General features: G+C 53.5%; 1 protein-coding gene across 1 annotated transcript; it reads left to right on the forward strand.

The window, feature by feature from the left end:
• Positions 1-500: 500 nt before the first annotated feature.
• Positions 501-24,519, forward strand: ENDOU (endonuclease, poly(U) specific). The gene is given in 10 exon segments (XM_060166444.1): positions 501-977; positions 16,900-16,971; positions 17,503-17,526; positions 17,529-17,636; positions 18,114-18,285; positions 18,668-18,867; positions 21,512-21,625; positions 22,287-22,393; positions 23,122-23,264; positions 23,894-24,519. Coding segments are annotated over 10 exon segments (1,125 nt in total). The 5' UTR covers positions 501-913; the 3' UTR covers positions 24,015-24,519.
• The last annotated feature ends 404 nt before the right edge of the window (positions 24,520-24,923 follow it).

Genomic DNA, 24,923 nt, shown 5'->3' on the forward strand with positions numbered 1-24,923 from the left:
CACAGTGGTCTGAGAGGTCGCTCCTCCCTCCTCTCCCCTCCCCTCCCCACTCCACTTCCTGCCCGTCTGCTTGCAGCCCCGCTGGGCGGTGCTCTGGGAGGCGAGGCAAGGCGGAGGTGATGGAGAGGCTAAGGCTGAGGCTTCTGAGGGGAGCCCATCCCTTGCTGAGGCCTAAGGGCATCCAGGAGTCAGATTTCCTGCCAGCAAGCCTTGTCAGCTTGGAGTCCCCTCTCCCCTGCCAGCTGCCGTGACGGGCAGTGATGACCCTCCTGCCCCGGGAACTCACGTGAGGAAGCCCCAGGTGGGGCTGCCCTCCTCTCTGCTCCCTGTGGCTCTGAGCCTGGCCAGGGGAGGTGCGCTGTCTGACCCCGAGAGGGGCCTCTCGGCCTTGGGGATGACCCGGAGTAGGTTCTGAGCAGCAGGGTCCTGGGGCATGTGGAGGGAGTAGGCCCATACCTGGGAGGAGGAGGCAGCTGGTATAGCTGCCGGGGCTCAGGCTGGACACACCCTCACCTCCCCCCGCCCCCACACTGCCAAACCTCTCATCCCTGTGGTCATGGACACGCACTGCTTCCAGAAAGGGCCAGAGCCCTTGGCAGGAGGCAGCCCAACTGGGATTATGCCTCGGGTTTCTAAGTGCATCTGAGCAAGTCAATGAACAGTTCTCTGCCTCCATTTCTCCATCTGTAAGATGGGTGTGATACGATGATCTCAGATCAGCGCTTAGTGGCAAACAAGTAAACTGCAGCTCTGCCTCTGCAGCTGAGGTGACAGCTGACGGCTGTCCTGTGTCCTCTGCCTGCTGGGGCAACATCACCTCAGAGGAAGTGGGGAGCCCACTTCCTCAGGAACAGCCTGGGGTGGAGCAGACGGCAAGGTAACCAAGCCAGTGTGCCCTTGCCCGTGGGTAGAGATGGAGGACCCTGAGGCACGGAAGCTTCCAGAGCTGAGCAGTCATGACATGAGGTGCAGGCTCGGTGAGTCAGGACTCCCAGGGCCTTTCTTCTCTCCTAAACCCATTGTCTGTCAATGTTTCAGCAAAGGCCAGACCGGCCAGCCAGGCGCCCTTCTCCATCCTTTCGGACCCAGGGTGAGACCAGGCCTGTGATGAACGGTGGGAGCTGAGCGTGGTGGGGCTGGTGTCCTCCATCAGCATTTCTCTTTTTCTTCCCTGTGGTCACACCCGTGTCCCCAAGGAGCTTTGGCTGTGCAGGAATCTCCCTTCCACCTTGACCGCCTGGCCACCTCTAGCTGCCTTAGTCTCTGGGGCCAGACACCTTTTGAGCCTGTAGGGAGAGGCCTTGCCAGGAAAGCAGTGCCCAGGGCAGGCAGGGGACATAGACCGGGAGCCGAAGGCCCCAGTGATGGGCTGGACCACTGCGGAGGAAAAGGCTCCAGGTCACGGTGGCCTCTTGCCCTGAGGGCTGTGTCACCTTCTGAATCCCTGACTGCCCAGGCATGGGGTGGAGTTGTGGCATCCCTCGTGCACCCTAGCAGCCCGGGCTGTGTGTAGGGGGCCCCCAGTGTGTGTCCCAGCTTCGGGAGAGCTGCGATGGGAGGAGGAATTCATGGGACTGCTGAAAGAAGGAAGTCTGAGGTCAGACCTTTAAAACAATCTCTTACCTAAAAGGGGGTAAAGCAGAGAGGGAGTGTGTGTGTGTGTCCTATGGGGAGAAGGGACAGAGGTGGTAATTCCTAACATCCCTCTTTTACCCTCTTATCCTTAGTTTCCCTGCAGAGCCCTGGGGCAGCCTGGGGACCAGGCCAGGACTGTAATTGTGGGGTGCACACCAGGGAGGGTTCCCCTCCAGCAGGCTGAGCAGGACCTGGTGAAAAGGTAGGGCAGCCTGGGGAGCCCCGACCCTCTGGCTGCTCCCACTTCTCTCCTGGGAGCCAGCCATCCCCTTTCTCCCCAAGCCCCCTCCAAGCGGGACAGACCTGGAGGTGGTGATCTAGCGCCCTTCCCCCACCAAGGCATCCAGCAGAGTTAGAGCTCACGGTTGGGGGCGGGGCCCGGGGGTCGGGGGTGGGGCAGACCTGCTTTCACATTCCCCGTGGCTTCTGTGTTCCCGGCAGCCCCGGGCCTCTGCCTGCTCTGCCTTCCAAGCAGCAAAGATTAATCTTCTTAATGTTGCTGTTACTCACAGTATTTCTCGCGCTAATAGACTGAGATTTGAGTAGCGTTTTCATCTTTTCCAGCACACTTTCACATCTATTATCTTAATTTTTACCCTGATGATAGGGTAGGTATTTTTACCCCTGTTTTGTAGTCAAACTGGAGCACGTAAAGATTTGCCTAAGGTCACATAACTGGTTAATAACAGGGTGGACTGGCGAAGGAACTGGATGTGTATCAGCCATGCCCATGCAATGGGCCTCCCCATCCATGCCTTTCCTCGTGCCCCTGGCACTCCAGATGCAACCTTTCTGAGCCCCAACATTTTCTGCTTTCGTAGGGATAGACACAGCATATAAATGTCTCCCTCCCTCCCTTCATTTTGGAATACTTACCATGGGCTTTGTAGGGGAGTCCTACCTATAAGACGGGCAGCCCTGGCCGTCCTGGAGCAGACCACCCAGCTAGGCAGACGGGCACAGGACAAGGCCATCGGAGGGGACGAGATGCCACAGAGGGCAAGGCCAGAGAGAGGTGCGTGCCTAGGGCCACGGGGTCTCACTGCTCACCCCCAAGCCCCCAGGCGCCCAGCTGCTCCGTTGGGCTGCAGGTTCACGGTCCCAGCCATCCGGCCCCCAGAACCCTGCATGCCGGCCTCACAGCTCTGCCTTCCAGAGTTGGGGTGCTCTCAGCTCACCACTGGTACAAACCACCTGAGTATCAGTACGGTGGCTGGTGGCTGGGAAGGGCTCTGACCTGGCCCTTGCTCTTGATCCCTCCTCCCTCCCATGGAGGTCAGAGCATAAATGCATTTCCAGAATGTGTACTCAGACCCTGCCCCGTGCACAAAGTTCTGGGCTTCTCACGTGTGCCAAGGCCACGGGCTGGAAGTACATAGTGTCCTCTCAGGCCTGTCCAGCTGCCGTCTCCAGCCAATCTGGGTGACCCTCTCTGGGATTCTGGGCTCTTTGAGACCGGAGCCTAGCCCAGCCTGACAGGGCCCTGGAAGGGGCTTGTGGTACAAGTGATGGGTGGCTATCATCCCGCCCAGCGATGATGAAACTGATCTCTCTGAGAAGCCAAGTCCGACTCCCCTGCGCTTTGAGATCTCTTCTCTCCCACGCCTGGGGCCTTCGTGCGCGGGCCAGGTGGTCTGGATGGGGCCAGAGGGGCCGCCTCTGCAGGAGCATGGGCCTAGGGACCCCCAGAAGAAGGAGGAAGGGCTGGGCTCAGAGCCCAGACCCACTTTGTGTGGGAAAGTGTGAGACTCTGGTTGCTTGCGTGTGTTTAGACTGACCGTTACGAACCCGGAGCCAGGGAGCCGAACGTTCACGCTGCCTGCCATCCTGTTGGCCCTTGAGGAGGGCTCGGGGCCTCAGTTTTCTCGCTGGGGTGTGAGTTGCGGGCAGCCAGAGCTGCTTCCCGGTTGCTGAGTGGAGGAGAGCTCAGGCTTTCCTGGCGCTCGGGGGGCTCTAGCCAGCAGAGGGGCGGAGACAGGGTGACTTTGTGCTGCAGCCATGGCAGCAGGACGCTTTACACTTACTCTGCCTCCCAGAAAAGTGCTCTGGGAGAGCTTGACGCAGCGCAGGCCAGTGTCAGGGCAGTCCTCCCGCAGGTGGGCCGTGTGTGCGGGAACCTCGGCCTCAGCAGCACCTGGCCTTGAGCAAGTCCCTGCCTCTCCCTAGACCTCAGTTTCCTTATTTATAAACAGGGATTTGGACTAGAAGGGTTTGGGATGTCTTCCTGCAATTAGTGTCTTTGATTTAGACAGCTCAAGGCGTCACACGGGGTGAGACTGTGCAGACCCCTCTTGGTCATGAGGCTGTGGGGCCTCCCCACCTTCCTGAGCACCTTCCCAGTGGTGGCCCCCAGCCAGACTGCCCGCGGGAGGGAGAGTCAGCTGTGAGCACAATTGTGTTAGAAGCATTCTCAGAGAGTTCTCTGCCCCTAAATATCTCCTACTGCAGCCTACCCGAATCCCAGTTGTCTGTGGGAGGCCCCTCTTATGTAGGTACGTAACTTGGGAGGATTCTAATGGTCACTTTAAGGGGGAGAGCAGGAACGGAAGAGTCCCCAGGCAGGGGCATAAGGGGCATTTTCATGACATCAAGTGAGGGGCAGGGTCCAGAGTATGACTTAGGGAACACGGCAGAGTCTTCCAGGGTGAGAGTTGGAGGGAGAAGTGGATGGCCAGCTCCTCTGGGGCAGGGCCCTGCAGGGTAGCCTGGGTGCTGGAGGGGGAGCCTGCACATCCAGGCTGCACTCTGGTGGCCCACGGAGGAGGCCAGCCTTCTCTGTCTCTCCTCTCGTTTCTTGTCTCCTGGGCCGTGCAACTGTTGGCAATCTCATCAAACAGAACCAAGGCCTAGGAGGCCAGAGCTGTTCCCACTGAAGCTCTTGGCCTCCCGCAGAGCAAAGCTCAGTTCCCCAGGCTACAGCTGCAACCCCAGAAAATAGGTGCTACCTTCGGCAACCGAACCAGGTAAGCTGGATGATGTGTGACTCGTTAAAGAATCATCCCCAAGACCTGAAAGTACTCAAAGTGTACATTTTGAAATGTAAATTTATTTTTGGAATTATATTTGGAATTTTTTTTTTTAAATCACCTTATGGGGAATTCCCTGGCGGTCCAGTGGTTAGGACTCTGCGCTTCCAATGCAGGGAGCACAGGTTCGATCCCCGGTCAGGGAAGTAAGATCCCAGAAGCCTCGCGGCGTGGCAAAAACGAAAAGAAAGAAAAAGAAAGATTGCCACTTTCTCATGTCTCTGTTTTAAAGGTAATTTTTTCAGGGAGGCCTTCCCTAACCATCCCATGTAAATTAGATCTTATGTGACCTTATTTTTTTTTTTAAACACACACTTATCCGGTCTTGTTACGTGCCCGATACTGTTTTAAGGCTTTGCAAGTCTTGACTCATTCAAGTCACCACAACTGCCCTGTAAGGTATTCTTATTCGCTCTATAGTTACAGGGGACACCAAGGCACAGAGAGGTCAGGGAACTTGCCTAGGGTTGAACAGCAGGTGAGCGGCAGAGCTGGGATTCAATCCCAGGCAGTCTGGCTTAGAACCAGTGGTCTCAGCATGGTGTTCTGCTGGCCCCAATCCAAGCTTTCGGTGCACTCCGTTCCGTCGTCCTGTAAAACGCTGAGCAACTCACCCTTGCATCCACTTCGCTTTGCATAACGGAGCGCATGCTCAGATGCACGAGGAAGGGGGAAGTTGTCCATCATCCAACTACCTCGGCACAGTAATTATGGTAATTTTGACAGATTGTAGATCTCCAGACCGTGGGTCGGGAACTGCCCCTGCCAGTCCTGTCATCGCCTTTGTGAGCAGCCGGCTGTGCCCAAACACCTGGGGTGAGAGGTGTGCGAGGTGCCTCACGCCTGCCTCGTTCCCGATCGGCCTCCGCCCCTTGCCCTTGCTCACTCCCCCGCTGCCTCTCCGAGCCTCCTTATCACTGTCTGCCTGTCTCGGCCACGTCTCTTTTTCCCGTCTGTGCCTCCAGACCCTCTCCAAAGCCACTGGGGTTTGAGGACATGAAACAGAAGTTTTATTTTACAATCACTAGCAGGCGGTATAAAACAAACATTAACACAGCTGGCAAAAAGCGCGGGCAGCTGGTTATCTGGGATCCTAAAAAGCAGGGTAAAGTTGAGTGATCTTTACATTGTGGATTCAGAAGCTGCTGGAATGCTGGGTTCTAGCCGATCCCTGCACTGGCTGCCCCTTGGCGGTGGTGTTGCCAACAGGTGGTTTGGGGCTTTGGGTCCCCCCCCCCAAAGTTTCCATTACTCCTGAATGTGTTTGCTATGAAAATACAACTACAGAATGAATCCCTGCACCCGCTTCCAGCCACTGCCCATAAGCCCTCTCCCCCCGCCCCCAGTACCAACCCGGGAGCGTCCAGAGCTCCTGGAGGGAACCATCTGTTCTCTCCGTTTTGCGAGTCATCTTCCCTTGGGCTTTTATCACAAGTGAGGCTCAAAGGCTCAGTTTGCTCATTCAGTCACTCACTCATTCACTGATTCATTGCTGGTCCCAGGCACAAGTTGACAGTTATCTAACACACATCGCATGGGCAATACAAAGCAGTAGAGGGGACCCAGGAGGCAGGGTTCCTATCTCAAGGAATTTCAGAGGCCAGCCGAAGAAACAACCTGTGTGGATGAAAAGTTCACCGGCAGTGCAGGGGTTAACCGACACTTCGTTGGCAGCACTGTCTATCCGAGGCAGCTGTGATGTGTTTCAAAGGCACACATGACAAATATCAAGAACTGAGTCCATAGGCAGGAGTGGAGGAGGAAGTTAGGCTTTGTGGAAGGGTGGGTTTGCTCTGGGCCTGGAGGATGAGTAGGAGATGGACAGCTGATGTGTTTGGGGAGGGCCCTCCAGGCAGAGGACCAGCATGGGGCATGGCCGGCACAACCAGAAGTACCGCCTGGGTACATCATAGTACACTGTGATGAACGGGGCAGGCGGCACGTCTGACTAACATGCCTAGGGTTGGCGGTGAGTGTGATGCTGAATGTCAAGGATGCCCACAAACTTAAAAAAAAAAAAAAAGCTTGGGAACCGAATCGTGGTACACAGCACACAAACCAGTGTGGGAGAAAACCACACGTGGAGCCGTGCTAAGACACTCAACAAGAGGAGACTACAGACTGACGCGGCTCACACGTGACCAGATGTGGGCTGCCATCCTGGGGCACTCCCAGGTCACGGTGGGATGGAGCCTGGAGATCCAGCATCTTCAGGTGCCAGGGTCCCCTTGGTAAGTGACTCCAGGCCTCACCTGTGCTGGACCAGCTGCAGGGCCCTTCCAGTCTCTGGTCGTGTGCAGAAGTGACTTGGCCTTGGTTTCAGAGAGGTCAAGGGTGGTGGTCTAGGCTGGTCTGGGCATACGTCTCCTTTAGTAGCCCCCTGGGGCTCTCCCGTAGCCTGTTGGTCCTCACACACCCCTGACCCTCTTGGAAGCCCAGAGATGAGTGTGAGCTACTTCAAACAGCAGCCTAACGCTGGGGCTTCTCTGTCCTCTATCCCACCAGAAACCGGTGGGTTCCAAGAACAGTTTTCTAGCCCAGCCTGAACCCTGCCAGTCCAGCGTCAGCATAGCCCCAGCCACAAAGACAGCACCAGTAACTATTTGCTGCTGGAATCCCCACTCCTCACACCACTGACGGCTGACAGCCTCCTAGACTCTTGCCCAGGCAGCTGCACCCTCTCCACCCTCCAAACCTTGGCGGAGGCCATAGCTGCAGCCTCCCCTCCCTTCCTCCCGTGGAGCGGCCGCCTCCGTTGGTGTCCTCATTGTGGGGATACTATCCACAAGAACCTGTTGCCAATTTCTCCCCGCCCGGGTCTCAGGGCCCCAGCCTCCTGGGATTCCCACCTTGCTGGCTGGCCCCCACGGTGGCTCCTTGGGAAGTAGAGCTTTTCATCAAGGGTGGAAAGCTGACAGGGGGACCTCACTGGGGGAGAACTTGGAAAAAGAGCAACAGCATTGTCTGCCCAGGAAAAGAAAGCTGTCTGAAATACAATTCACCGTGTCTGTCTCTGTGTACATACGTGTGCGCATCGAAGTTTATGAGGCGTCTTTGCATGAACGTGTGGATGTGTGCTCCTAATATTGGCCAAATGGATTTTTCCTACTGTCCTGTCGACTTTTGTCCATGTCAGCAGGTCTCGGGGTTTGGGGTTTGGGAATCTGATCTGGGAAGGGGGGATGAGCAGCCCCGTGATCCCTCAACACCAGAGGGCCTCCCGTGGAGGCAGAGTGACGATGTAGTGTTGTTAGGGCATTGCAACATCATATGAGAAGTGGAACCAGGTGACCACGGAGGTCCCTTTAATTCCGATGCATCTGACTCCAGACCACTTTGCATAGCAACCCAGACATAATTAAGTGGTTGTTGATGTGCTTTGAAGGTTGCTGTTTGAGGCAACCTTTCTGTGTCTCAGTTTCCTCACCTGTAAAATGAGGGTAACGATAGTACCTATAAAGGGTTGCAGCGAGCGTGGACGGGATAGCACGTAGGAAGCTCTTCGTGGGTGACACGTGGTACGTGTTCAGTCAGTGCTGGCGGTCGTGGTGAAGGTCAACCTTCTGGTTCTTGTTGGAGGACCCTATCCAGGACACTTCGGTCCTCAGATGGCCCATCTGGCTCTATGGGGTCAGTTTCAACTGTCTCCCCAGCTCCCAGCCTTGCTCCTGACCTAAAACTCCCCTGATGGAGGGAAGCGCTCCCACCCTTGAAACTCCATCCCACAGTCGGTTCAGCTGGACATCAGGGCAACCCTGGCCAGACCCCACTCCCACTCTGATAGGTTTGGCCTCACCCAGGGTCCCACCCTGGAAGGGACAGACCTTCCAATCCCAAACTCTGAGGCACCATTGCTTTCTGCCCGGCCAGGGACACTCTCCTTTATTCCCTAAACTACCTGGGGTCCAGGATATGTCCCCGTGCTCCCAGTCCAGGGAGGGTGAGGATTCTGGCTGGCAGTGGCTCAACCTCTGCTTCCCGGTTGTGCAAATGGCACTTATGCAAACAAAGGGCTCCTTCTCCCTTTAAGCGGGCTTCCTTCCTGGAGAAAATGGCGGGGCAATTGTGCTGGTGGTGTGAGTCCCTTGCAAGGTGGGGACTGCCCCACCTTGCAGCTGTGCACCCTGGGGGGCCTGAAAATTAAAATCTGAGAACTTGGAAAGGATCATTAGCTCCAACCCCATCGTTTCAAAGATGGGAAAACTGAAGATGGGAGAGAGAAAGAAAGTTCCACTGTTAAAGAAGGATGGAGGATGTGTTCACCCCGACTCCACCCCAGGAAAAATTACTGCAGCGTGGTCTCAATTGTTCATCAGTTTTGCCTTTTTCTATGAGACTTCCTTTTTGAGAGGCCTGAGAATCTCCGTGCAGTGCTCTTTCTGGAAAGGGCATTTTACTTAGAAGATTTTACCTTTATTAGGAGGGAAAACTTGGCAGCCCTACGTTGCTGCATCTCTGCTCCCAGACCTGGGAGGATGGGAGCCCTGAGAGCCTTGTCTCTCTCTGGGGAGGGGTCCCTGGGGGAGAGGAGTGTAAGAGGGATGAAGAGAGGAGAGAAATGATGGTCCTTTGGCTGCCTTTAAGAGGCGTCATCAACCTGGAGCCTGGGAGAACCTGAAAGAGGTAAAACCTGAGATGCTGACTCAGTAAGAGGTAAAGGCCCATTTGCGTGACATTTCAAGGGTGACGTGGCTACGTGTGGCTTGATGTAGCAAGAACAGCACTTGTTTCTGACCTGTGCCTCCTAGATCACTCCTTCTGGAAGCCCAAAGCTTGTTGAAGCACTTCCTGTTTGTCTAACACATAATGACCCTCTTACTATGTTCCTCATGCTGAGCACCTGGAATTCAAATATGGAGCCAGTTGAGGCCCTTGGAGGGTCAAGACCCTGGCTTGCAGGTGGGTGGATGTTTGAAAGGCATCACCCAAAGATGAGCTCATGAGTGCTCCCCCCCACACTAGACCCAAGTTGCTGTGCCTGCTCGCATGACCTATTTTCTAGCTACAAACAGCTAGCATTCCTTGTTCTAAACATCTGGCGTTGCCTGCCTGCTTAGTTCCCTTGCCTCGGGCTTCAAACGGCTGTTGGGCTAACCCACTCTCCACCTCCGTCCCCCTGGAAGGACCTGGATGCACCAGATCCACAGGTTCTGATGTCTTTAAAAGGATCAGCCTGGGCAGCAAGGCTCATTTGGGAGCTGTGATATTCACGTTGACTCTAGTGAGAGTCCAACGGCCAATCGCCTTTTGGCCTCCAACCGGACACCAGGAAGGCCTGTGTTCCCCTGATAGTGGCCGTGCTCTGCGGCCTGGCCTGGGCTGGTAAGTCACTACTGGTGGGGATGGCAGGAGTCCTGCCGAGAGTTGGGGGACTTGGGAGAGTGTGAGGGTAGTGAGAAGAGAGGGAGCCAGCTCTGTCCTAAAGCCATGGACACCTTAGACCAAGCCTGGTCTGAGGCAGGAGTTGCCTCTGGAGTGGATTGGGTTGTATGAAGGGAGCTGCAGAGCTGATGGACCGATGTCATGGAAGCCCCTTCTCGACGACTTGGAAGATGAGCCCCAAGCATCCCTTAGTCCAGCCTGACTTTTGATCTCACCAAGGTTTTGTTTTCTGGGGCCACTGTATAGCGTAAAGCTGGGCTGTGGCCGACTGGCTTTGAGTGGCCTGGTCGCCCTTGGTCACTTCCTCTGCTACCTGGGGGTAGGTGAGCTGTCTGCGTGGGACCTTTCCCTGAGTAAAGGCTTAGGAGGAGGGCAGGCTCCGGGGAAACTGGAAGAGCCCCTGACCAGGAGGCAGGTCATGTGGTCAGAGGAATCAGTCTTGTCCCGTGTTAGAGGACCTAAAGCAGAGAAGGGTCCTGGCCCCCAGGTACCAGCGATGCAGGGACAGGACCCGTGGCTAAGGATGGGAACATGTTCCTGTTCAGCAGCTGCAGATGCGGACGCTGATGTGTTAATTAGTGGTTACTGGGTGAGTGGGGAGAGTGCCAAGGGAGGGGGCTGGGCTGAGGGATGTGGGGGGAATCCTCAGCCCAAGGAGAAAGAATCCCACTCAGGTTTTTCCTACCTAGGACTGTCGTAAGGGTGAAATAAGATAATATACAAGAAGCCCCCTACATGGAGTGAGATCTCAATAAACTGGGTCTTTGGTTATGATTATAAAGATAAATACATATAAAATCATTTATAATATTTATAAGTATATTTAGAACATATTAATTCTAGTAATATAACAAGTATTTATTTATATAAAATAATTTATATAAACATAAAATTTACTCTTGGAATCATTTCCAGTCAGGTTGTGGATAAGGAGACCCCTAACAGGATTCCTAAATGGAAAACGTTTGGAGGGGAAAGCCATTCCCAGGCCTCCCACGCTGGATGGGATCGTGTACCCCCTCTCCAGCACACATGGCAGAGAGCTGGGCCCGGGGTGGCGCAGAGCTCTCGGTAGGGAGTGAGGGAGGGTGCGAGAGCCTCTAGCTTACTGTGAAGGAGTGGTGTGGGGTTGAGGCATTCCAGTCTCAGGAGAGGAGAGCAACTGGAGACATTTGATCCTTGGGGGACATCCCTGAGGGCAGAGGCCAAGGTGGCTCCGGAAGGGCAGATGGAGCCCTTGCTCCTGGGGCTGGTGGTCTGATCCTGCTATGGGACTGATGGGGAAGAGAGGGTCCAGTGGGTGATGCCTCCTTCTTTCCTGAAGTGGGGAAGAGGCTCGGTTCTTGTCTGTCCTATGCCAACATCTCAGAACTTAGATGCAAGAGTATGAATAGCACGGGAGCCAGTCTTAGGTCCCTGGTTGTTTCAAGTGAATTGAAGCAGGAATCTGGTCCTGGAAGTGAATCTACCTGGTTGGCTAGGTGTCCACGGAAACAGCCTCTGAGACCCCCCAGAGAAGCACAGATGTAGGAGTCCCCAACCATCAGAGGGGCTGAGGGCTGGCATATAGGGACACCCAGGTTTGGGACCAAGTTTCTTGGTGGGCAGTGTGGTTAGGGACTGGGTGTTCAGGCATACTGAAGTGTTGGAGTGTACGGAGAAATTTAGCATTTCGTGTAGGGATGGGGGCTGGTGACAAGCTCTTCCCGGGGACTGGAGAGGGTACCTCTGTCCAGGAGAAGAAAGGCCAAAACGGGGTAAGGCAGAAAGAGAGTCAGAGAGATGGGGCAGAGGATTACTGGAGCGGCGATTCAGGCGCCTGGCTAGCGAGCGAGGTGCACACAGAGTGTTTGTATGAACGGGAGGTACCGGGTGGGGTCGCTGGAGTGAGTAGTCAGGGTGACACTCTGACACTCACCTGAGTGTCCCCAGAGCAGCCCGGGGAGGTACGTATGAGGAGAAGTCCCTCCCCCTCCTAACCTCCCCCCTCAAGTCCCTAGGTCCTCTTGAAGCACACGGTGAGGTGTACAGGGACGTGTGAAGGATCCCTGGCCTGGGGTTCCTACTGGGGACAAAGTTCTTGAACAGAGATGAAAAGGTCCACTCAGCCAGGGCCAGTGGGGCGGCGCCCTCTCGAGCTCTACAGAGCTGACTATTGACTTGCAGCCCTTCTCGACTGGTACCAGCTGCTGGAATGGGGTGAATTCCTTCCTTGGACTCTGCTGATCTGGCCCATTAAGAGCGTTGCCCTGATTTGTCTGAATTCTCTCCCTTTGGATTCTGGGTGTACTGCCAGGCTGACTGAGCAGGCAGCTGACACAGCCTTCCTACTGGGCTGAAAACTTCACCTTAAGGTCTTTGCATTTGGGTTCCACCAAGGGAGCATCATTTAAGATTCAGGGGGAGTTCCCCTAGGCTTGGAGGGACAAGTGGCCTTGGGCCTGGTCTCTTTTAGGGACAATCCACTGGCTCTGCCTTTCTGGCCACACTGGAAGCCCTTTACACAGTGTGAAGTTGCCTCAGGACCTGGGTTCATCTTGACGCCTCTTTGATGTAAAGAACACAGACCCATAGCGGAGATGTCAGCTAGAAACTGTCAGCAACATCAACATGCTGACACCCCAGCCCGAGCGATGGCCCAGTTGAAACCCCGGGAGGGAGTCAGCTAGATTGAGTAGGTAGACAGGGAAGACTGCTCCAGCCAGTCTGGACACTTGCCACCTGGAAGATGGGCATGAAATACTGACTGTTTATTTATCTAACATCTAAGTGGTGCAAGTGTGTCATGCGGTGTCCTAAGTGCTTTACAAAAATGAACTCATTTAATTCTTATGAATAGACTATGAGATGGGCTCCATTATTATCACACTTTTACAGAGAAGGAAACTGAGGCAAAGAAGGTCAAATGACTTGCCCAAGATCACATAGCTAGAAAGCAGAAGAACCAGAATCCTGGCCTCGAGCAGTTTGGTTCTTTGTCTCTCTGCTGTGCCACCCTCATTAGCACAGTATAAACCCTAATCCCAGAATGCAAACCAGTGACTAAACCCATATCTCTCTTCTCCACCTCCACCCCAATCCAGGCTAAATTTCGATGCTACACCTGTGTGGAATCACAACCAGGACCAAACCCCAAATCTAAGCTAAGGCAAAATTGGGATTATTTCTCCTCTCCTAGTCTTGACACATTCCTCAACCCTGCAGTTTTCAACCTATTCCCTTTCCTTACCCGAACAGCAACACAAAATTGTTATTTTACCAATAATTAACTCAAGCCCAAATCCTAACTTTAGCTCTTAATCTAAACCTAACCCACCCCAATCCGGGCCCCAGTTAGGTTTCAGTTTCTTCATTCATACAAATTCCAGTGTTAACTGTGACTCTGACTCTGATCTTGACATTCTCCGTAACCCACAGCCTGACCCTAAACCCAGTACCCACTAAATCCAAACCTCAGGAACCTCAAATGGAAACAAAGGCTCTGTTATCACCCTTAAAGCCCAGAGTGAAAGGAAAGAGCGCCCAGCCAGCTACCCGCTCCACTGTCTTTGCTGTGGCGGGCTTGTTATTTTAGGAGTGCTGGTGGGTTTGTACCATGTCTTTCAAAATTTCTTGTCTTATGCCCCTTGTGACCAAAAGCTGGCTTCTGCAAGCCATTTGGCTGGAGTAAGGGATGTGGTCTGTGGTTACATAACAGAACTTATTCCAAAGTCCAATTCTCACCCAAACCCACCTCATTCCCCACCCTGAGCTAAACTAACCCAAACTAGAAGAGACAGAAAGACGTGACACGGGGGGGGGGGGGAAGAGGGTGCAGAGGAGACCAAACGAAGGGGAGGCAAGAACAGAGAAGCAGAAGACATCAAAGGGACACAGGATGAGAGACAGAGGTCAGAGGGGAGAAGGCAGGTGGGATCACTGGAGTGAAGGTGACTCACCAGCCTCTATGTGACAGGTGAATGGTGGCCTCTGGGCCATGCCCAGCCCACAGACCTCTTTCTTCGGTCTGTCTGAATTTTTTAAAGTTGGAAAAGTTCACATAGAAATGAAGGCTTCTTTTGAAAAACTGGAGGCTCTGGCGACACTGAGCCTGCATCTCAACATGGCAACAATTGGCTGGAGCTGCTAGTGGCAGCCAGTTTCAGGCAGGGCATCGTTCCCAGGTTTGTCACCGTCCCCACTTCTTTCTACTGCCTTCCTGCTTCTTGACTCATTTGTGTTACAGGTCTAGCCCCGATTGGCACCTGACTCTGTGATCCTGGTCTCTATTATTAGTCAGTGGGTGGCAGGTGGTGGGTGGTGGGGACGAGGCTTATGTTGTGTATGGGAGGCTGTGCACGTACCTCTCCCCGGCAGCTAGCAATGACCTTCCCTGCCAGGTGGGGCTCCTGCCCCTGTCTGTGAACCCTTCTGCAGAGGGTGCCTTGATGAGGAGAGTAGGATCCCCATAGAGCTAAGTTTGTGACCTTTACTGCCCGTAGGCCAAATGGAGTCATGCGCATCTCGCTGTAATGGCCACCACTTGTCCTGGGTATTCTAGGATGTCTCCAACATAAAACCCCAACTTAAAATAAAGTAGATGTCGTTTACCTGGAATATCTGTCTGAACTACCAGGATTAATAATATCTGGAAAATTTAAGTAATTCCCCAAAAAAGCAAAAGAATGAAAATATCATTTTAGCATGCATTACATTACCAATTATCATTTTCAAAAGTAAAAAAGTGGTAGTGAACTTTCCCAACTTGCATGCCACCAGGAAGACCACATGGCATCAGTAACTGACAATTCATACCACTCTTCCTATCGCGAGTGGACTGAGTGGTTGCACATCTCTGACCTGTCATTCCCAGGCCAGAGGTTAAATGGGACATGCATCGCCCTCAAAAGCCAGTTGTTCTTCTGCTACTCCAACTACACAGTTTAAAATTTGAAAAACTCGCTTTGAATAATTCCCTTGTTTGGATGCTTCCAATATTTTAGACTCCCAGATAAATGGTCTTCTGCTTTGTGACATGAAGCGTTGCTAACCGTGTGTCAAACCGTGTGTCCCATGGTAGGTAATGGCCAGCAAGACCACTGCATATGGTTGTGCAGGTTGCGCACTGCACAAGGGCCCCTGGTTGAGAAGGTGAGTTGGACCAAAGTTGAATTTGTATCCTTCTCGCTAAGCCATGTGTCTTGGTGAAGAGCTGTGTCTGCTGAGAAAGGCGTACCTTTTCCTAATTTGCCCAAGAGTGGTTTCTGCTGGCCCAGCAATGTGCCCTCAGAGTTACTTCCACCCAAAAGAACGCTAAATCAATTTACACAAAAAACACCACACATACGAGCAGCTCTGCTCATCAGGCCCAGGCAGGGAAACCCAGGCCCAGAGCTCAGTGCCAGAATCAGAGCCAACCCCCCTTCTTTTTTTAAAAAAATAATTTTTATTGGAGTATAGTTGATTTACAATGTTGTGTTGGTTTCTGCTGTGCAGTAAAGTGAATCAGTTATACATATACATACATCCGCTCTTTTTTAGATTCTATTCCCCTATAGGTCATTACAGAGTACTGAGTAGAGTTCCCTGTGCTATACAGTAGGCTCTTATTAGTTATCTATTTTATATATAGTAGTTGTATATGTCAATCCCAATCTCCCAATTTATCCCTTCTCCCCTTCCCCCTCGGTAACCATAAGTTTGTTTTCTACGAGCCGACCCCTTTCTGCTGCCCTGTGCCGCATGTAGCAGACACAGGGAGGCCTGTGCACCTCGGACAATCAGGCTGGCATTTTACGATAGAGACGATACTCAGCCTAGCAGCCGTTTCATCACCGTCTCTGATGTGCAATTCAGAATCCTTTTCCCACAGAAAAAATATCATCAATGGCGATTGAGGCTCTAGATCAGCTCACAAAGGTCTATTTAGCATAAACGGTGGCTGAGTTAAGAACCCTGTGGACTGTCAGCACTTAAAACACAGCCTGGCAGAAAGCAAGTGATCAGGAGATGTTTGTTGACTGAATGAATAACCTGCCCCACGGTTCTGATGGTAAGAACAAGATACTATCTGGTGACCGTGCTGACAGATTCTGAAGCACTTTGTAATAGTGTTGGGTTTTGGGGGGAGTGGTGTAGGGGTAGAATTTATTCCCCTCCGTGATGAGAGAGGAGCTCAGAGTCCCCAGCAACATTCATTCCCTCGTCTACCTCCCCAGCCCCGCTCCACCCTTCTCTGCCCAGAGCCAAGGTTGCAGTTACTCAGCTCGCAGGCAAGGGAATGGGCCAGCAATAGGAATGTGCTTTTCTGAATGCGCGTAAAGATTCCCAAATGCAGCCTTTGTGGCCATTGCCAAGTGTAATTGCGAAGAAAGAAGGGAATCTGGTATCTCAGGAAACAGTTCTTATTCCATGAGGCCTGGGAGGAGTTCACCCTTGACTCTGGGAGTTATTACAGGTAAGCGATGTTCCTAAGTGAGGGTCTTGTCATTTGGAGAGTTCAAGCCTATCCACCTATCAATTTACATTAAATAAAAGTCATCCCAACCTCAGAGTTTTCAGCCCGGAAGAGACCACCTCCTGCCCACCACCTCCCCTTTCTACAGATGAGCACACTGGGTACCAGAAGGGTGAATGGCGAGGAGGGTTGTCGCCTGGGGATGTTGTTTCACTTCTGTGAACAGTTTTCAATCCCCCTGTCTTACACTTTCAGATTTTCTCCTCCTTCACCTGGTACTTGCTCAACGTACCCTCGCCCCTGTTTTGTATTTTCTTCCACTGCACATGCTTGTCCCCGAAGCCAGGAGGACTGAGAATCAGTGATAAAGAGGAGGGGCCCCTTGGGGAGGTTTGGTGACTTTACTTCTCTGACCTACAGCTGATGAGGACCTCAACGAGCCTGAGCCATTCCTGGAGCTGGAAGAAGAGATGGAGGGGGCCCCGGCTAGCGGTGAGTCTGCCTCCCCAGAGGGGGGCCTTCGGGATAAAGATGAGGGACGTGAGAGGATGAGGAGGAGGGGGCAGCCACGTGAGTGGCCACAGGCCCAGGCCAAAGCCAGATGGGACCCCAAATCCAGCACCTAGAGGTGGTGAGAGCAGCTCGCTGGACTCCTGGGGTCTGGGAGGGAGGAAGCCCCAGGGCCTCAGTGACCTGGGGGGTAGGCAGGAAAGAGTCCGAGGCCTGCTGAGAGGGACAGGGAAGGGGAAGAGATTTTATTTTTAGAGAGGGAAGATTATAAAAACAACAGGCCAGAAAGTAGAGTTCGGCACCAGAAAGGACTTCCTGACTGTGAAGGGTGTGCACCAATTAGGCTTGTTTGTTTTCCTTCCCTGGAGTTCTTTAATAGGAAGCATCAGGAAAGCAAGGCTGGGGGGCGGGGCACGGGGTGGGGTGGGGTTCATGCAGTGGGCACGGCCTGGCCGCTGCGGGGAGCGACCCCTAGAGGTCAGCCCAGGACACACCTCCCCTCTGTCCTCTCAGACTTGTACTCGGCACCCAACTCCTGCCGGGCCGCTGCCTGGAAGCCTTCGACAAGCACCACCTATGCCACTGCAACGCCCGCTGCCCAAAGTTTGGAAACTGCTGCGAGGATTTCGAGAGCCTGTGTGGCCATGGTCAGTCTCCTGCTCCCTTTAGCATAGCCCCAGAGGCAGAGGAACTCTCTAGAGCAATAGCTCTCCCGGTGTGGTCCCTGGACCAGTACCATGAGCATCATCTGGGAATTATTAGAAATGGAAACTCTAGGGCTCACCCCGGACCCATTGAATCAGAAACTCTGGAGGAGGGGCCCACCACTCTGTTTTCGCAAGCCCTCCAGGCAATTCTGATGCGTGCCAAAGTATGAGAAATTTCCTAGGGGCAGGGGGCAGTGTGGCTATTTCATGGACATTCTGTGGGCAAGGCCATGTGCTGAACTTAAGGATCCTTTAGGCCGCTAGGCCCCTGCCCTACAATCACGAGGGCGCCTGACTGCAGCCCCTCTCCCCCGCTGCGGACTTCTGGAAGGTGCCCAGGAGGGGATGCACACAGACAGCTGCTTGCCTCCTGGCCTCCCTCGGGCTCTGAAACACCCCTCCCCCAATTCCTCCCAGAGGGTTTCTCCCACACCAGCGATGCCATAACGAAGGGGGAAACGCAGAGCATCTCTGAGAAGATCTATAGGGCAGATACCAACAAAGCCCAGGAGGAAGACATTGTTCTCAATTGCCAAAAGTGCATCTCGCCCTCGGAGGCCAGAGACCAAGTAGACCGCTGCCCAGAGCCGTGAGTTCCCTTCAGGCCTCTTCCTGCAGTCTCTCCCCCAGCTTTGCTCGCTTTGGTGCCTCAGCTCTTTTCTCCTCAAGGCAGGCAGGACCAAAGGGAGAGGGAAAAAATAGGTCTCCAGAGACAGATAAAGCCATCTGAGGACCTGTGGGGATCCATTTGGGAGGGTTTCTGGGACTGGCTGGGCTGAGAATAGAACTGACCTTCCAAGAGATGAAGTGGAAGAAAAGAGGGACCTCATGCGTTGTCCCCAAGAGTATGTGAAGTCCCCAATCTGCCTCGGAACCCAACCCTCTCATGCCCGCCCCTGCACCTGGAAGTTCTGGAGGGGTTTCTGCTCCGCATGCAGGCCTCTCACTGGGCCTCCCTCTACCTGCCCCAGGCTCTTCACGTATGTCAATGAGAAGCTCTTCTCCAAGCCGACCTACGCCGCCTTCATCAACCTCCTCGACAACTACCAGTGGGCCGTGGGCCGCGGGGAGCACTTCACAGCCCAGCAGCTGGCTGAGCAGGACACCTTCCTCAGCGAGGTTATGAAGACGGCCGTCATGAAGGAACTCTACAGCTTCCTCCACCAGCAGAGTGAGTGACGCCGTGAGGCCTCCCCCAGGCCCCGAGAGAGAGGGAGGCCCTGCTGAGGATGCGGTGTGCCCACAGCGGGCCAGGCACCCCTGGGAGCTCCACGGCGGGCAGGTTAAGAGAGCAGGTGGGGACTAGGTGGAGGCCAGTGGACCTCTGGGAGGGGACAGAGAGGGGCCTAGAAGAGACCACAGACCCAAGCAGGAGCTGAAAAATCCTCTGTCCGGCTTCGAAGTCAGCCCATCTTTTGACCTAATCTTAGCAGCCTGGTTTGCCCCCCACTTGCTGCTTCGGTCTCAGGGTTCTCCGCAGGCCGTGGGTCACCCAGCTCCCGCTCAGCCCCCAGGGCACTCCTCTGCCACCTGAGTTGATCCCGGACTCAGCACCGCTTTGCAGGCACGTAGGGTCCCTGCCCCCGCTCCCTCATTGGGCACTAAGTCCAGGAAGGAGGCCGGCCCATTCCATATTTTTGCTGGGGACGCAGCAACAGAAAATCAACAAAGGTTCAGAGGGGGACGTGATACTGGGAAGGGTTCTGGTTGGAGAGACTCCAGATACAGATACATGTGAATCAGACCAAAAAAGGTTTGGGCCGCAGGACTTCTTGGCATGCGGTGTGTTTGTTGGTGTCCTCCAGATTCCTTTCCTGAACTCCGGGCAGCTGGGCCTTGCCTGGGGGTGGCTCCGTCCTGGTCATCCCTTGCTGGCCGTGGGATCGCCTCTGCTCGGAGCCGTTGCATTCCATCCTCCGGTGGCCCCGTTAAGAGTTAGTAACACTGTTTTTAGGTAAAGCCGGTGACACACAAGCAAGCCCTGCGAAGAGGGCGCGATCCTGCACTGCCCCCTGGCGTTCTCCTTGTAGTAAACACAGGAGAGGATCTTGGAGGTCGAGACTGAGCCCTAGTCCAGGCTGTTCCACTACCCACCCGGTCTGCGCCTCTCTCCCTGTCCAAATCCCACTTATCCTTAAAGTTCTAGCTCACATTCCACCTCATTTATGAAGCTGCACTTGCTGCAGCTCACAGCTGGCTTTCGGAGTCTCTTCAGAGGTCAAGGGTTTGCAGTGTGTCCTAAAATAGCCTTGGGCCAGAGAGACTTGGTTTCACTTGCTAATGACGCAAGGGATCCTGGGCCGTTTGACCCTCAGACCCCAACTGAGCCTTGTCTGTGCAATGCGGTCTTGGGGGATTCATGCATGTAAAACACTCAGTGGAAAGCCTGGCACCCGGTAAGCTGTAGCCATTCAGATTGTGAAGGCGTTCTCTATTATATCGTGTGTTCTTAGTCTTGTTTTCCAACTGCGTGGTTTTAAAAAACTGTTTATTGTATTTTATTTTTATTTTTGGCTGCGTGGGGTCTTAGTTGCGGCACGCTTTCTCTTCGTTGAGGTGCGCGGGCTTCTCTCTAGTTGTGGCGTGTGGGCTCAGTAGTTGCGGTGCGTGGGCTCTCTAGTTGTGGCACGCAGGCTCAGTAGCTGCCCCTCGGCATGTGGGATCTTAGTTCCCTGACCGGGGATCGAAACCCCATCCCCTGCACTGGAAGGCGGATTCTTAACCACTGGACCACCCAACCGTGTTTTAAGTCCTTGAAAGGAGGGAATATGCCTGGTATCTCTTTAGCGTCCTCTACACACAATTCTGGGCAGTGAACCGTCGATAGTTGCTAGCTCTCTAATTCAGATCTCCAGCCCTGACATTTCCCTGCCTGTCTAACTGGCATCTACTCAGAACTTAGGGTAAAGAGAACTCACGGTTCCTGCCTCTTCCTCCAGACCTGCTCCTTCCTCATCTTCCCCATCTCATAAATGACCCCATACTTCATCCAGTTGCTCAGGCCCAAAGCCCAGGGGTTATATTTGATTCTTCTCTTTACCTCCCCACTCCCCACCTCCATTTCCTCCACCAGGAACGCCTGGTAACAACCTGACATGAAGAATCTATGTGAGGATTGAAAGCACTCAAACAGTGCCAGGTACACAGAACAAACTCAGTAAATCGAAACTATTTTTCTTATTGTTAAGGTTTGACTGAGCTCCAACCTTCTTTGCATGGGCTGGCAGCTGCCTGCCTCTCAGACCTCCTCTCCTACCACTCTCCCTTCCGGCTGGCTGTGCTCCAGCTACATGGGCCCTCAGCTCTCTAAACACCGGGGTGTCCTGGAGCCTTTGCACTTGCTGCTCCTTCTACGTGGAAGGCTCTTTCCCCCGGGTCTTTGCATGGCTGACTCCTTACCCTTCAGGTCTCTGATCAGTGCTACCTTCTCAGAGAGGCCTTTCTAGAAAAGCTCCCACCCGAACCCCACCTCCAGGCATCATGGGACAATCTGCTTTATTTTCTTCATAGCACTTATGTGAAATCATACCATTTATTGTTTGTTTATTATCTGTCTCCTCTACCGGAATATAAACTATAAAGACAGGAATCTTGTCCTTGTGATTCCCTGATGAATCCTCAGCCTTTAGATCTGGGCCTGGCACAGAACAGGCGCCCCATAGAATCTATGGCATAGATAACTGCTGAGCGAACAACTGACTATGTTGGCGGAACCCACCTGTCTCTTGTCACGCTGGAGCAGGTGGCCCTTCCTTGCTTTCCAGGATCTGGCCCTGCCTTCCCCTCTTCTCAGTCCTCTGTGTTCCTCTCCCCAGACCGCTACAGCACAGAACAGGAGTTCGTCAACGACTTGAAAAACATGTGGTTTGGGCTGTATTCAAGAGGCAAAGAAGACGGGGACTCAGGCGGCTTTGAACATGTCTTCTTAGGTGGGATTACTCTGCTTGGGAAGAAAGAGTTGGAGGGATGAAGAGAGATGCTTCCCTCAGGCACAGGGCAGCATCAGCACCGATGAATCAGTAGTCGAGCCAGCTCGCAGGGCAGGGCACGTCTGCTCCCTGGCCAAGAGGGAGGGGACTGAGGGGCCATGTTTGAGGGCCAGTTTCTTCTGGAGTATCAGAGGGAGAAAGAAGCCCAGACACCGGGGCTCCCAAGGTGCACACGTAAGAAGAGAGACGTGTTTGAGGCCCTGGCTGTCTACCTCTCAATGGTCCTCTGCTTCCAGGGCTTGGTCAGCAGTTTCCTAAGGAGGCCCCATTGCCCCAGCGTAAGGCTCCCACCAAGTCTGGCTTGCTCCTAGGGAAATGGCTAGAGGAGTATCTCAGAATGGCCCAGGGTCAGTGGGGAGAAGGAACTCTCCCAAGGGCTTCAGCTGAAATGGGAGTTGTGTGTGTGTGTGTGTGTGTGTGTGTGTGTGTGTGTGTGTGTGTAGCTTTCTGAGGTGAGAGTTAGGGGCGTGAGGGACTCTGGGAAGTTGGGGTGGACATTCTAGGAATAAGAGACTGGAGAAGGGGTACAGCCTTGGCACGGGAGTGGGGAAAGAGGTCGGAGGGGAGGCCCAGGTCACCCACCTTGATCTGTTTATTACAGGTGAAGTCAAAAAAGGCAAGGTCTCTGGCTTCCATAACTGGATCCACTTCTACATGCAGGAGAAGGAGGGCCTGGTTGACTATTACAGTCACATCTGTGACGGGCCTGTGAGTACTGAGTGCTGACCCCGTGGGCTGGAAAAGCGCCGTCAGTACCCAGACGTCCTGTCCTCGTTCTGAATTCCAAACAGGCAGACTTGTCTCCCACCCTGACCCTCTTGGCAGTCTAACGGGGATCGTGAATAGGACTTCCCTATTTGCTGGAAAGAGGGTTTAGCCAGCCAGGATGCTTCCAAACAGTGAAGGCTCCCGAGCTGCAGGGGGCAGGGGGCAGAGGGCGTCCTCTCTGGATAGGAGAGTGTGGGCAGGGGAGAATCCTTAGAGGGGAAAACCAAAGACCTGAATTTCCTTAGAATGTGGTGTCAGCTGAAGTTTCAGTCTGGCTAGTCTGAGTTAAACTTCTTATATTTTTATTAAAAAAAAGAACCCTTTGCTGCCCTGAGCCTGGAAATAATTTGGGGGCAATAAGCTGTCCTTCTCTTCCGCATGTGAGGGCCACAGGAAACGGTTATGTCCCTGCTCCCCTGGCATCGGGCACATGGATGCTGACTGTGGCCTTTCTGGGAGATGCGAGCTGGCGGCTCCAGAGAGAGGGTGTGTGCAGGACTCAGATACCCTAGCAGGGAAGACTGCATCGTCTGTCGATTTAAAGAATCCAGTCTCCCCAGGGAGCTCACACAGACCCCCACAGGCCCTCGACAAATCCTAGCCAACCCTCAGTGCGACTCCGCACTGTGGCACTCAGCAGACCCCCTTTACCGCCCTTCTCTCCGCAGGGGGATTCTTACCCCAGGGTGCTGGCCTTGCAGTTCAGCTGGGACGGCTACTACAAGGAAATGGGTTCAGCTTTCATCGGCAGCAGCCCCGAGTTTGAGTTTGCCCTTTACTCCCTGTGCTTCATCGCCAGGCCAGGCAAAGTGTAAGTCCTGGTGGCTCAGGAGGGCTTGGACAAATCACTGTTCTGGGCCTCGGTTTTCTGTCTTGGAACGTGAAGCAGTTGATCAGATCAGTCGTGTAGCTGCCAACCTTCACCCCAGCAGCAGAACCACATCCCCTCCCTCCTCCAAGTGCAATCGTATGCAGGAGCTTAATATACAAAACAGTTAGAAATGGAGTTGCCCTGGGGCTGCAAGCCTCTCTGTTTGGCCCCTGAGGCTGTTTGGGGGAACACTGGAGCCCCAGAGAGTACAGTTAGAAACCACTGGCCCTCATCTTCTCTAACATTTGAGGACTCTGGGCCCAACCACTTCTGAAACCCTAAGCGGACATTTCATTTCTGGAGGTCGCAGCTCTAGAGTTGGATTTGAGAATATTCCTGTAGGACAGATGAGAAGCAGTATTCTCTAAGAAGACAGAAAAGAAGACAGAGTTTAAGAGGGCCCTCTGCACGTGGGGAGCCAGAGGCAGACGCTGAAGCGAGCTGTGGCAGCTCCCTTAGAGGCTAAGACAGGGTGGAGCCCTTCCGCGCGGGCTGAACTTCATCCTTCCAGCTTGGGGACGGAGGTGGAGTGAAGCAGGTCCCTATGATTTGCTGATCTTTCCCCACAGGTGCCAGTTAAGCCTGGGTGGACATCCCTTGGCCATCCAGACCTATACCTGGGACAAGTCAACCTACGGAAATGGCAAGAAGTACATCGCCACAGCCTACGTGGTGTCTCCTACCCAATAGAGCTTCGAGCTAGAAAGGGGCGTGAGGGCAGTGAGAGCTCTTGTCGGACTGAGATGCTATTTGCTCTGCGCTGGAGGGGGAGGGAATGGAGGAGACTGGGAGGGACTCCCCAATCCAGAAATGCCCATATGAGAAAGAGAGAAAATGATACAAATTAGAGAAACAGTCACATCTTTGTCCTCCAGCATTTTGGAAACAGAAGGTGGGGACCCTCAATAGCTCTTTGCCCTGCTGGGAGGTGGAACCCTGAATAAGTCCTTGAGGTCTCCAGGCCTCATGTTTCCTTTTAATGTAAAGGGAAGGGGTTTGCCCCATTTCCTCTTTTGGGGGTTGGTGAGAAGGCAAACCTGATGACATTCTTACTGTGAAGATGTTTTCAATTGTTCTTAGGAAGAATGGCTGAGAGAAATTCAAGGTTACCCTAATGGCTGTTATGGTACACAGCTCTGCAAACTGTAATCACCCCCATACTGGGGCCTCAAATAAAACAGGCTATGGAGATCAAGGGTGGGTATTTGGTCTTTTCTAGGGTGAGATCCTCTCAGAACAGGGTCCGCGAGAGGGTAACGGCTGATGCAGTGAGTAGGCTGGAGCAGCAGTGGACTCCTCCAGGCCCGATTTTTTTGTAGTCAGCTAGGTAACTGCAACAAGAAGCTTCCTAACTGTGGGTATTTTGTGCAGTTACAGAGCTGTATTTTGATTCCAAATAGTTTGTAAAAGAGTTCCCCTCCTAGGCGGAAGATTTTGCATCAGAAGAAGAAAGGAACCTAGAGCTTGGTGTCACTAACGTAATTATTTTAAGTCTAACTCAGCAGCCATAATTTGCATAAGCTCTTAGAATGGAAGACAGGGAGACTGGGGCTCCCTATTTCACTCAGTTATGCATTTCTCCCCTAATCACATTGGGAA

This window comes from Lagenorhynchus albirostris, chromosome 11 (assembly GCF_949774975.1).
Source record: "Lagenorhynchus albirostris chromosome 11, mLagAlb1.1, whole genome shotgun sequence".
NCBI lineage: Eukaryota > Metazoa > Chordata > Mammalia > Artiodactyla > Delphinidae > Lagenorhynchus > Lagenorhynchus albirostris.